General features: G+C 36.3%; 1 protein-coding gene across 1 annotated transcript in view; it reads right to left on the bottom strand.

Annotated features, from left to right (window-relative positions):
* prrc2b (proline rich coiled-coil 2B) overlaps positions 1–14,063 on the bottom strand; it is a 63,338-nt gene that overhangs the window by 46,510 nt on the left and 2,765 nt on the right. The window contains 4 exon segments of the mRNA XM_062959025.1: positions 1,199–1,271; positions 2,420–2,522; positions 5,635–5,812; positions 6,937–7,104. Coding sequence (XP_062815095.1) covers positions 1,199–1,271; positions 2,420–2,522; positions 5,635–5,812; positions 6,937–7,051 — 469 coding nt within the window. The 5' untranslated portion in view covers positions 7,052–7,104.

Genomic DNA, 14,063 nt, shown 5'->3' with positions numbered 1-14,063 from the left:
CATGATATTTTGGTGCTAAATTTGTAAATACAGTAATTACTACATAACATTCCTGCATATTGAACTACTTTATCTGTCACATTTGTTGTATAGCATGATGTTTTGGTGCTTAATTTGTAAAATCATAACCTAATTTGATGTTTAATAGGCTTTTCCTTAATCCCTCCTTATTATCCAACATATTCACTTATCCAACATTCTGCTGGCCCGTTTAGCTTGGATAAGTGAGACTCTACTGTAGTAGTAGTAGTAACAACAGTAATAACAATAGCAATAGTAATAATAACCATAACAGGAATAGTTATAACAGTAACAGTAATACAGTAGAGTCTCACTTATCCAACATAAACGGGCCAGCAGAACGTTGGATAAGCAAATATGTTGGATAATAAGGAGAAATTAAGGAGAAGCCTATTAAACATCAAATTAGGTTATGATTTTATAAATTAAGCACCAAAACATCATGTTATACAACAAATCTGGCAGAAAAATTAGTTCAATATGCAGTAATGCTACATAGTAATTACTGTATTTACGAATTTCGCACCAAAATATCATGATATATTGAAAACATTGACTACAAAAATGCGTTGGATAATCCAGAACGTTGGATAAGTGAGACTCTACTGTAGTAGTAACAGTAGCAATATTATATTATTCTATGATTATATTATTTTATGAATAGTAATAACAATAAAAGTAATAAATAGTAATAGTAATAAGATAACAGTAGTAACAATACTAATAACAGTAACTAACAATAGTAATAACAATAGTAGTACTAACAGTAATAACAATAGCAATAGCAATAGTAATAATAACAGTAATAGTTATAACAGTAACAGTAATAACAAGAGTAATAGCAGTAACAGTAACAATAACAATAGTGATAACAGTAACATTCTAGTATTCTATGAATAGTAATAATAATAGTAATAACAGTAATATCAATAATAATAACAGTAACTAGTGATAAAAAGAGTAATAATAACAGTGACAATAGTGGTAATAATATTAGTAATAGTAATAATAGAAATATTAATATGGTGTTAATGTAATCCCTAAACTCTTTGTCCAAACCCGCTCTCATTATGATTATTATTCCAAACTTTTGTATATTTTGAGCCCTATCCTTCCCTCATTCTCCCTCGGTTTTGTGTTTCAAAACAACGGTTAATGCATTTTTTTTTTCACTCACCACCTTCGTGTCCGGCTGGCCTTCCATTCAGCTGTGCCCATGACTTTGGTCCTCCTGGCGCTAAATTTGGGCTCTGCAAGATGAAAGAATTATTATTATTATTATTATTATTATTATTATTATTATTATTATTATTATTACCACCAATATTATATTATTACCATTATTATATTATTGTTGTTGCTACTTATTACTATGTCATCAATACTATATTATTACCATTATACTGTTGTTATTATTACTATTATTTTGTTACCATTATTATATCATTACCATCATATTATTATTACTACTACAGTAGTCTCTCGCTTATCCAACGTAAACGGGCCGGAAGAACGTTGGATAAGCGAATAAGTTGGATAATAAGGAGAGATTAAGGAAAAGCCTATTAAACATCAAATTAGGTTATGTTCATACAACAAAAAGAAAAGAAAAATAAAGTCCTAATTAGAGGAAGAAGAAGAATTGTTTTTAGCCAATTGCTGCCAGTTAGAAGGCTAAGCTCCGCCCACTTGGTCTCCTAGCAACCCACTCAGCCCAGGGGACAGGCAGAGTTAGGCCTCACTTAGGCCTCTTCCACACTGCCTATAAAATACACATTATCAGATTTGAACTGGATTATATGGCAGTGCAGACTCAAGGCCCTTCCACACAGCTATATAACCCATTTATAATCTTATATTATCTGCTTTGCACTGGATTATCTTGACTCCACACTGCCATATAATCCACTTCAGTGTGCAGTCGGACACAACTGGACTTAATGTCAGGAGAAAACCTTTACCCTTTACCTTCACTACCACCAATTCCTCAATACTTTATTTCCCAGACCACCAGACTTCGCCACAGCAACGCGTGGCCGGGCACAGCTAGTATATATATATATATATATATATATATATATATATATATATATATATACACACACACACACATACACAGTAGAGTCTCAGTTATCCAACATAAACGGGCCAGCAGAACGTTGGATAAGCAAAACAAGTCAAATAAGCCAAACAATGATGGGTCTGGGCCATACTCTGGGGGGATTCTTTGTTGGCAGGTGTTAGCTGGCTCTGGTTGTTTCCTGTATGTCAAAGGATTGCCTAAGTAGAAGGGCGCAGGTGGCCCTTACTGTGTTTCAGTGGCTATCCCGGTGGACCAAAGGCGGGCCAAAAGTGGCAAGGCATCGTGGAGAGTAAACGGAGAGCAAGGCCAACCCACCTCCTGGCTGATGGACTGTGTCAGCTTCTGTAAACTGGAGACAGATTTCTGCAAATCCGGCGGCTGCAGCGACTCCGGCGGCTGTGTGGCCGTGGCACCGGAACTGGAGAGAACGGAAAAGGGAACGTCAGCAGGCAGCTTAACGCTGAGCTTAAAACACGTGGCATAACACAAACACCAAGGGAGAACTGGGAAACCCTGGCCCTCGAGCGTCTAACTGGAAGTCAGCTAGTGTCGAGAGTGCTGAGGAATTCAAAGAGGCACAAATACAGGGAGCAACGGGCCAACTGGAAGAAGGAGCCCATTATAAGGGTATTTTAATTGGGTTGTTGTATGTCTTTCGGGCTGTGTGGCCATGTTCCAGAAGCATTCTCTCCTGACGTTTCGCCCACATCTATGGCAGGCATCCTCAGAGGTTGTGAGGTATGGAGAAAACTAAGCAAAGAGGTTAATATATATCTGTGGAAAGTCTAGGGTGAGAGAGGTCAGTGTGAATGTGTAGTTAATCACTTAAATTAGCATTGAAAAGCTTATCTGCTGTCTTCTTCCTGCCTCTGGGGCATCCTTTGTTTAGAGTCGTTAACTGCCCTTGGTTGATTCATGTCTGGAAACCCTCTGTTTTCAGAGTATTGCTTTTTATTTACTGTTCTGATTTTTGAGTTTTGTAATACTGGTAGCCAGATTTTGTTCATTTTCATGGTTTCTTCCTTTCTGTTGAAGTTGTCCACATGCTTGTGGATTTCAATGGCTTCTCTGTGTAGTCTGACATGATAGTTGTTAGAATGGTCCAGCATTTTTGTGTTCTCAAATAGTATTCTGTGTCCAGGCTGGTTCATCAAATGCTCTGCTATGGCTGATTTCTCTGGTTGAATTAGTCTGCAGTGCCTTTCATGTTCTTTGACTCTTGTTTGGGCGCTGCGTTTGGTGGTCCCTATGTAGACTTGTCCACAGCTGCATGGTATCCGGTAGACTCCTGCAGAAGAGAGAGGATCCCTCTTGTCCTTCGCTGACCGTAGCATTTGTTGGATTTTCTTCGTGGGTCTGTAGATAGTTTGTAGGTTGTGCTTCTTCATCAGCTTCCCTATGCGGTCAGTAGTTCCCTTGATGTATGGTAAGAACACCTTTCCTCTGGGTGGATCTTTGTCTTGACTCTCCTGGCTTGTTCTTGGCCTTGCAGCTCTTCTGATGTCTGTGGTGGAGTATCCATTGGCCTGTAGAGCCCAGTTTAGGTGGTTGAGTTCACCTTGGAGGAGGTGAGGTTCGCAGATTCTTTGTGCACGGTCTGTCAGGGCTTTGATTGTGCTCCTTTTTTGACTTGGGTGATGGTTGGAGTTTTTATGAAGGTATCTATCTGTGTGTGTAGGTTTTCTGTAAACTGTGTGGCCCAATTGTTGATTGGGTTTGCGGATGACCAGAACATCTAGAAATGGCAGTTTTCCTTCCTTTTCTTTTTCCATGGTGAATTGGATGTTTGGGTGGATGCTGTTAAGATGGTCCAGGAACTTGCTGAGTTCTTCCTCTCCATGGCTCCAAATTGTGAAGGTGTCATCTACGTATCTGAACCAAACAGTGGGCTTTTTTGGTGCTGTTTCTAGGGCCTGTTTTTCAAAGTATTCCATATAGAAATTTGCTACTACTGGGCTGAGAGGGCTCCCCATGGCCACTCCATCCTTCTGTTCATAGAATCCAGTGTCCCACTGAAACAAGAGTCAAAGAACATGAAAGGCACTGCAGACTAATTCAACCAGAGAAATCAGCCATAGCAGAGCATTTGATGAACCAGCCTGGACACAGAATACTATTTGAGAACACAAAAATGCTGGACCATTCTAACAACTATCATGTCAGACTACACAGAGAAGCCATTGAAATCCACAAGCATGTGGACAACTTCAACAGAAAGGAAGAAACCATGAAAATGAACAAAATCTGGCTACCAGTATTACAAAACTCAAAAATCAGAACAGTAAATAAAAAGCAATACTCTGAAAACAGAGGGTTTCCAGACATGAATCAACCAAGGGCAGTTAACGACTCTAAACAAAGGATGCCCCAGAGGCAGGAAGAAGACAGCAGATAAGCTTTTCAATGCTAATTTAAGTGATTAACTACACATTCACACTGACCTCTCTCACCCTAGACTTTCCACAGATATATATTAACCTCTTTGCTTAGTTTTCTCCATACCTCACAACCTCTGAGGATGCCTGCCATAGATGTGGGCGAAACGTCAGGAGAGAATGCTTCTGGAACATGGCCACACAGCCCGAAAGACATACAACAACCCTGTGATCCCGGCCATGAAAGCCTTCGACAACACGGTATTTTAATTATTATTTAATTAATAAATAATGATTAAGGGATGCTTTGCAAGTGCTTTTGGTGCACAAAGGCAGAAGGGGGTTGTGATGTATCATTATTATTATTATTATTATTATTATTATTATTATTATTATTGCAAGTCAAACATTTCCCAAGTGTCTAGGACTGTGTGAGGTCTTATTATTATTTTATTATGACACAGCAAACAAGATAGATATACTGGATTTCGCATCACAAAATCACAAGTCGAACACTTCCCAAGTGTCTAGGACTGTGTGATGTATAGACATTATTATTATTATTATTATTATTATTATTATTATTATTATTTTATTGTATGACAGCAAACAAGATAGATAGGATGGATTTCGTATCACAAAATCCCAAGTCGAACACTTCCCAAGTGTCTGGGACTGTGTGATGTATTTTCGGATTATTATTATTATTTATATTATTATTATGACACAGCAAACAAGATAGACATACTGGATTTCGTGTCACAAAATCACAAGTCGAACATTTCCCAAGTGTCTAGGACTGTGCGATGTATTATTATTATTATTATTATTATTATTATTATTATTATTATTATTATGACACAGCAAACAAGATAGACATGCTGGATTTCGTGTCACAAAATCACAAGTCGAACACTTCCCAAGTGTCTAGGACTGTGCTATGTATTATTATTATTATTATTATTATTATTATTATTATTATTATTGTATGACACAGCAAACAAGATAGACTTGCTGGATTTTGTATCAGAAAATCACAAGTCAAACACTTCCCAAGTGTCTAGGACTGTGTGATGTATTATTATTATTATTATTATTATTATTATATCATGACACAGCAAACATCAGATCAACAGAATGGTGAGAAGGGCCTACCTCTTTTGGTCGGGGGGCTCCTGCTTGTTTGCCCATCCTGTCCCGTCTTTGGGTACGATGATGATGTTGGGGTCGTTGCCTTTGTTCTCCGACTTCAAACTGGGCAAGTTGGCAGGAGGCGGCATGCGCCGGGCAGCGGCAACTTTCCCAAGACTCTGCAAGCCATGCCTAGGAATAACTGGGCAAGCAGACAGGAGGCAGAACAAAGCAATGAATAAGGAGGAGAAGGGTGGTAGTTAGAGACGTCGATGGGAAGCCTTTTGTCGGCTTCACAACTATCTATATATATAAAAATGCAATATTCGTTTTACTATGGAGTAAACAACAAAACCACTGAACCCAATCACACCAAATTTGGCCACAAAAGACATAGTCATCCAAAATACGTCTTTCAATAAAAAAAACCCTAGAAAAATAGTCCAAATTACAGAGGATGAGGAAGAGCCTTTCTCCCCCTAACTGCCAGTTAGAAAGGTAGGCTCTGCTGCCTTTAGCCACCACCCCCCCGCTGCCTTTAGGCTCCGCCCCCTTCGTATCCTAGCATCTCCCTCAGCCAAAATAAAGCCCAGGGCAGAGTTCACTTAGGCCTCATCCACACTGCCTATAAAACGGCCAGGCTTTGAGGCTGCAAGGCTATTCACTGCTATTCCATCAGGCCAGCAAATGATTCCCATAAGCCACAGCAACGCGTGGCCGGGCAAAGCTAGTTAATCACAATAATAATAATAATAATAATTATTATTATTATTATTATTATTATTTTGTGTGAGTGATATGAACTTGTCTCGGGTTTTTATAATAATAATAATAAAAAAACTTTATTTATACCCCACCACCATCTCCCCAACGGGGACTCGGGCGGCTTACATGGGGCCATGCCCAGAACAATACAATATAACAAAATATAAAAGATATTATATAAACATAGTGCTAGTAATAATGACAATAACGGTTATTATTATTATTACCATTATAAAAGCAGGCAGGCACATTCTCTGGTGAGATGTCAAGGCTGAAGCAGGTATCCACCCGTGTTTGAACATGCATATTTTTTTACTCTCAAATTTGTCAAGGTACATTTTTGCCATTCCTAAATGTGAAATTATGCAGGGATTCTAACCCAGATCCATAACAGCATAACAATGCCTCGGGTTTGCAATAGAACCATCTCCACTTTCAATAATTGGAATGTTTACCATAGTTAATACCTTCTAAAGGTAAAGTAGGCGATGAGAAAGACATAACAAAAAAGCTCCTTTGGTCCCAAAGCCCAAGGTGCGGACTCTGCCAGGCGGCCCTTACCTGTGGTTCTGATGGCTTCTACTGACTTTCCTTTATACTTATCAAACAGGCTGAGCGTGGAGTACTTGCTTTTCCCATCCTTTCCCTTGGTTATTTGCCCCAAACGATCGGACATTGCGATGAAATGTCATCGAGTAAGGAAATTCTCTGCGCCGCTTCCCGATCTGCCTGTCAAGAACATGTAAGAAACGCATTCTAAAGAGTGTTTCGTACAGATAAACCCAAGAACATCCCCACAAAACCCAAAATCATTGCAAATATCAACGAGAAAACACCCAGGAACTTAACTGAAATACAGTAGAGTCTCACTTATCCAACATAAACGGGCCGGCAGAACATTGGATAAGCAAAAATGTTGGATAATAAGGAGGGATTAAGAAAAAGCCTATTACACATCAAATTATGTTATGATTTTACAAATTAAGCACCAAAACATGTTATACAACACATTTGACAGAAAAAGCAATTCAACACACATTAATGTTATGTAGTCATTGCTGTATTTACAAATTTAGCACCAAAATATCACGATGTATTGAAAACATTGACTACAAAAACCTTGGCTACTAACAATCTATATCTATAAAAGGGTAAGGAGACTTCGGCCTAGGACAAAACAACAAAACTACACATCCCAGAAACACTAAACTTGGCAGCACAACCCCTCATCCATGCCTCTACGTTCATACAACAAAAAGAAAAAAAAAAAGCCCTAATTAGAGCGAGAGGAATAAATGTTTTTATCAAATTGCTGCCAGTTAGAAGGCTAAGCTCCGCCTACTTGGTCTCCTAGAAACCCACTCAGCCCAGGGGACAGGCAGAGTTAGGCCTCACTTAGGCCTCTTCCACACTGCCTATAAAATACAGATTATCAGATTTTAACTGGATTAGATGGCAGTGTAGACTCAAGGCCCTTCCACACAGCTATATATCCCATTTATAATCTTATATTATCTGCTTTCAACTGAATTATCTTGACTCCACACTGCCATATAATCCACTTCAGGGTGCACAACTGGACTTAATGTCAGGAGAAAACCTTTACCCTTTACCTTAACTACCACTAATTCCTCAATACAGTAGATTCTCACTTATCCAACATAAACGGGCCAGCAGAATGTTGGATAAGCGAATATGTTGGATAATAAGGAGGCATTAAGGAAAAGCTTATTAAACATCAAATTAGGTTATGATTTTACAAATTAAGCACCAAAACATCATGTTATACAACAAATTTTACAGAAAAAGTAGTTCAATACACAGGAATGCTATGTAGTAATTGCTGCATTTACGAATTTAGCACCAAAATATCACGATGTATTGAAAACATTGACTACAAAAATGCGTTGGATAATCCAATAAATGTTTTTATCCAATTGCTGCCAGTTAGAGGGCTAAGCTCCGCCCAGCTGGTCTCCTAGCAACCCACTCAGCCCAGGGGACAGGCAGAGTTAGGCCTCACTTAAGCCTCTTCCACACTGCCTATAAAATACAGATTATCTGATTTGAACTGGATTATATGGCAGTGTAGACTCAAGGCTCTTCCACGTAGCTATATAACCCATTTATAATGGACTTTTTAAAAAAAGAATTTTATTAAATTTTTTATACTAACAAGTGAGAACAACCAAGGTATAGAAAAGTAGGGAAAAGAGAGAAAGATAAAAGTCTACAATCTACAAAAATATACCCACACACAAAAAAACTAAAAGCAAAAAAAAATGACTTCCATTCCATCTTCTTGGATAATATTTTCTTATTATTCAATAATATTTTTTCTTGCTAAGGAGAAGAAAAAAATAGCAAAATTGTCTCTCGTAATCTTCATTTTCTCAAATTATCCAGATAGTCCTGAAGATCTTCCCAATTCGTTCTTTTCATTATCTTGCCTGTATTTTTCTTCAACAAAAAAAGTCAATTCGTCCATATCCTTTATTTCTCTTATCTTCTCCACTCACTCCTCAATTGGTGGGACTGATTCCTGTTTCCATTCTCTAGCGAAAACCCATTTATAATGGACTTAATGTTAGGGGAAAACCTTTACCCTTTACCTTAACTACCACCAATTCCTCAATACTTTATTTCCCAGACCACCAGACTTCGCCACAGCAAAGCGTGGCCGGGCACAGCTAGTATAATATAAATCCAAACAAGAATAAAGCAACTAATGTTGCTCATGACTCCTGAGCCACAGCTTTTCGTTTTGACCTGTGGCTTTTCATCTGTAAAGACTTGGCTTCTGAAATAAATCAATGGGAAGCCGGCTCAAAGTCGGAGCACCAAATGCACCGTTCAGCCCAAACAAGCGAGCATCCTGACAGTCTTCCAACAGACCAACAACCTGCTATGCTACAATACAGGTAACACATTCGGGACAGAAATCCTGAATCTGAATATGCCCCTCAATGCTGACAAGCCTGCTATGCCACTGAAACTGCTATTGTTTACAACAAAAAATCCAGCATGGTGACACTCCTGGTTTTGCATCTCGCCGAAAGGGAGGACAATTCTGAATGCGACACCAGGTGACCGGTTTGGAGAGACGTAAACACAGGCCCAAACATGTCTGGGGAGCGATGCTGGCCAAACAGGGGCAGAAATGGGGTTAAAAGCTGGGAAAAAGCAAGAGGAAAGGACCTCCTCTCTCTCCATCCAAATTAGAAAAATTCAGCTAAAAACAGATTTTAAAAATTCTAATTCAGTCCATGGGGAAAATATCCAAGCAACACAACACTTTCCAAGGGGAAAATACTCCAAACCCTGTCTAATTTTGCAGCGTTTGTTAAACTATCTTGTTCAATTTATATATTATACCCATTGGCTGTAGAATCGCCCAAGGGAGCGATTGCAATTGCTTTTATTAAAGTATTATATCATTTTAAAATGTTGGAATTTTAAATATGTTTTTGTTAATTGATGTTATATTGGTTTCTTGCATTTTGCATGATGTATATGTATTGAATATTTTTATTACAGTAGAGTCTCACTTATCCAACACTCACTTATCCAACGTTCTGGATTATCCAACGCATTTTTGTAGTCAATGTTTTCAATACATCGTGATATTTTGGTGCTAAAATCGTAAATACAGCAATTACAACATAACATGACTGCATATTGAACTACTTTTTCTGTCAAATTTGTTGTATAACGTGATGTTTTGGTGCTTAATTTGTAAAATCATAACCTAATTTGATGTTTAATAGGCTTCTCCTTAATCTCTCATTATTATCATCATCATCATTTAATTACTTATTAATCGCCCTCCATCCACGATGCTCTAGGCGATTTACAAGATAAAAAAGGATAAAAATACATACATACAAATATTGATTAAAAATATTAAAATAGATTATCCAACATATTCGCTTATCCAACGTTCTGCTGGCCTGTTTATGTTGGATAAGTGAGACTCTACTGTATGTTTTTGTTAATTGATGTTATATTGGTTTATTGTATTTTGTGTGATGTAGCTCCTGCCAACCTAGCAGTTCGAAAACATGCAAATGTGAGTAGATAAATAGGTACTGCTCCGGCGGGAAGGTAACGGCGCTCCATGCAGTCATGCCGGTCACATGACCTTGGAGGTGTCTACGGACAACGCCGGCTCTTCGGCTTAGAAATGGAGATGAGCACCAACCCCCAGAGTCGGTCACGACTGGACTTAACGTCAGGGGAAAACCTTTATCTTATATGTATTGAATGTTTTTATTATGTGTAAACCGCTCTGAGTCCCCACGAGAGATAGAGCAGTATATAAATAAAGTTTGTTGTTGTTGTTGTTGTTGTTGTTGTTGTGGTACCAGTCCTCGAAGCGGCATCTCCCCAATGGCCTTTTAGCCGCCATGAGAAAGCAAATAATAATAATAATAATTGATGCCATTGATATCTCCCCAATGGCCTCTTAGCCGCTATGGTATGGGACATTTGTTTCATGTTTTCAAATAACCCGGGCATCGCCAGGTACCCAAGCTAGTATTTTAATAATGGCAACAATAAATTCCCTTCCAATCAAATGCCACTTTTTGCATACAATCAGATGAAAGGTTGATGTTTGATTTTCTTTATTTGCAACAATAACAAATTTCCTTTATTTATGTTGCACTTTGAAATGGTCATATGACTGGTCAAACAAATAAATTATTATTATTATTATTAATTTCCTTCCAATCAAATGAAATGAAAATGTGATGCCTGATTTTCCATATATAATCATTAATAATTATAATAACAATAAATTCCCTTTCAAATGCCATTTTCTCCACAAAGCAGATGAAAAAGCAATGCCTGATTTTCCATATGTAATAATTATAATAACAACAAATTCCCTTCCAAATGCCACTCTCTGCACACAGCCAGATGAAAAGGTGAGGCCTGACTTTACATATTTTAAATACAGTAGAGTCTCACTTATCCAACACTCACTTATCCAATGTTCTGGATTATCCAATGCATTTTTGTAGACAATGTTTTCAATACATCGTGATATTTTGGTGCTAAATTCGTTGTTTGCTTATCCAACATTCTGTCGGCCCATTTATGTTGGATAAGTGAGACTCTACTGTATAATAATTAATAATTATAATACAGTAGAGTCTCACTTATTCAACACTCTCTTATCCAACATTCTGGATTATCCAACGCATTTTTGGAGTCAATGTTTTCAATATATCGTGATATTTTGGTACTAAATTCGTAAATACAGTAATTACTACATAGCATTACTGCGTATTGAAGTATTTTTTCTGCCAAATTTGTTGTATAACATGATGCTTTGGTGATTGATTTGTAAAATCATAACCTAATTTGATGTTTAATAGGCTTTTCCTTAATCCCTCCTTATTATCCAACCTATTCATTTATCCAACATTCTGCCGGCCCATTTATGTTGGATAAGTGAGACTCTACTGTATAATAATTAATAATTATAATAACAATAAATTCCCTTTCAAATGCCACTTTCTCCACAAAACAGATGAAAAAAATGCCACTCTCTGCACACAGCCAGATGAAAAGGTGAGGCCTGACTTTACATATTTTAAATAATAATAATTCCCTTCCAAATGCCACTTTCTGAACACAATCGCATGTGTTGAAGAAGCAAATGCATATGACAGACTCTCATAGACGCCTGTCTTTTGCAACCACAAGTCACAACCAAAACAATGCAGGCCCGGCACAGATTTTAAGGGGAAAAACTGGAACAAATTGAAATAGAGCAAATTGAAAATAAATGAAAAAAATACCCCGAGAAACACAGTAAGCATGGAAAGACGCTCAAAAGACAATGGGAAAATCAACACCACCAACTAAAATATGTGGATGCAAAAAAGAGGATCCCAAAACAGGGCCAGATTTAAAGGCAAACCTCCCTGAATGGGGAAGAATTTGCACCATTATTACATCAGAATATAAATTCATTAAAAAGGAGAGAAAGAAATGGGTTTAGTCTTGCATTTATATTGTAAGATTGTAATATTAACAGCATTGCATTAAAAAGGGAGAGAAATGTGTTTTAAGAGGGGGCTGTGTTGCATATAGCATACATTCTGTGTCACATTTACTGCATATTTAAAAACATTATTTAAGATTATAAATGCATTAAAAGGAAAAAAAAGCCTGCTGGGAAAAAAAACATTTTTTCTGCATTAAGACAGGCAGAAATATATATGCATTAAAGAAAAAGGAAAACATGCGCCTTAATGTATTATATGGAGAAGACATTCTATGTCGCATTTATATTATTTTATAATATTATTTATTATAAATATAGATGCATTAAAATGCAGACATTATTATTGTTGTTATTATTATTATTATTATAATAAATGCATTAGAAAGATAAATGAAACGTGCCTGAGGCGGCGTTGCATGCATTGCCTAGCCTGCATTTGGATTGATAGGCAAGGATTTTAAATGAATTAAAATGCATAAAATAATATATTATTATAAATGCATTAGAAATAAAGAAACCTGCTGGAGGAGGCATTGCATGCAATACATAGCCTGCACTTGGATTGATAGGTAAGGATTATGAACGCGCTAAAATGCATGAAATAATAATAACAACAACATCTACAACAATCTGCTGGAGGAGGCATTGCACAGCCTGCATTTGGATTGATAAGGATTATAAATGCTTTAAAATGCATAAAGAGATAACAACAACAATAATAATAACATAAATGCATTACAAATAATATCACTTTAGTAATAATATAGTAATAATAGTAATATAGTAATAATAATGATAATATATAAATGCATAGCCTGCATTTGGATTGATAGGTAAGGATTGTGAACGCGCTAAAATGCATAAAATAATAACAACAACAAAGTAATATATTATCACTTTAGTAATAATAGTTATATAGTAATAATAATAATAATAATGCATAGCCTGCATATGGATTGATAGGTAAGGATTATAAATGCATTAACATGCATATAGTAGTAATAGTAATATAGTAATAATAATATTATTATTGTTAATGCATAGCCTGTATTTGGATTGATAGGTAAGGATTATAAATGCATTAACATGCATATTGTAATAATAACAACAAATATCTCTTTAGTAATAATATAGTAATATAGTAGTAATAGTAATATAGTAGTAATATTATTATTACTATTGTTATTGTTAATGCATAGCCTGCATTTGGATTGATAGGTAAGGATTATAAATGCATCAACATGCATATAGTAGTAACAATAATATTAATAATACTAATATATTATAAATGCATAGCCTGCATATAGTAGTAATAATAATATTAATAATACTAATATATTATAAATGCATAGCCTGCATTTGGATCGATAGGTAAGGATTATAAAAGCATTAACATGCATATAGTAGTAATAGTAATATTATTATTATTATTATTGTTAGTGCATAGCCTGCATTTGGATTGATAGGTAAGGATTATAAATGCATCAACATGCATATAGAAGCAATAATAATATTAATAATAATATATTATAAATGCATAGCCTGCATTTGTATTGATAGGTAAGGATTATAAATGCATTAACACGCATATAGTAGTAATAGTAATATAGTAATATTATTATTATTATTGTTAATGCATAACCTGTATTTGGATTGATAGGTAAGGATTATA

The sequence above is a fragment of the Anolis carolinensis genome, unplaced genomic scaffold, assembly GCF_035594765.1.
Source record: "Anolis carolinensis isolate JA03-04 unplaced genomic scaffold, rAnoCar3.1.pri scaffold_7, whole genome shotgun sequence".
Classification (NCBI taxonomy): Eukaryota; Metazoa; Chordata; class Lepidosauria; order Squamata; family Dactyloidae; genus Anolis; species Anolis carolinensis.
This window is presented reverse-complemented; position numbering and strand designations above follow the sequence as displayed.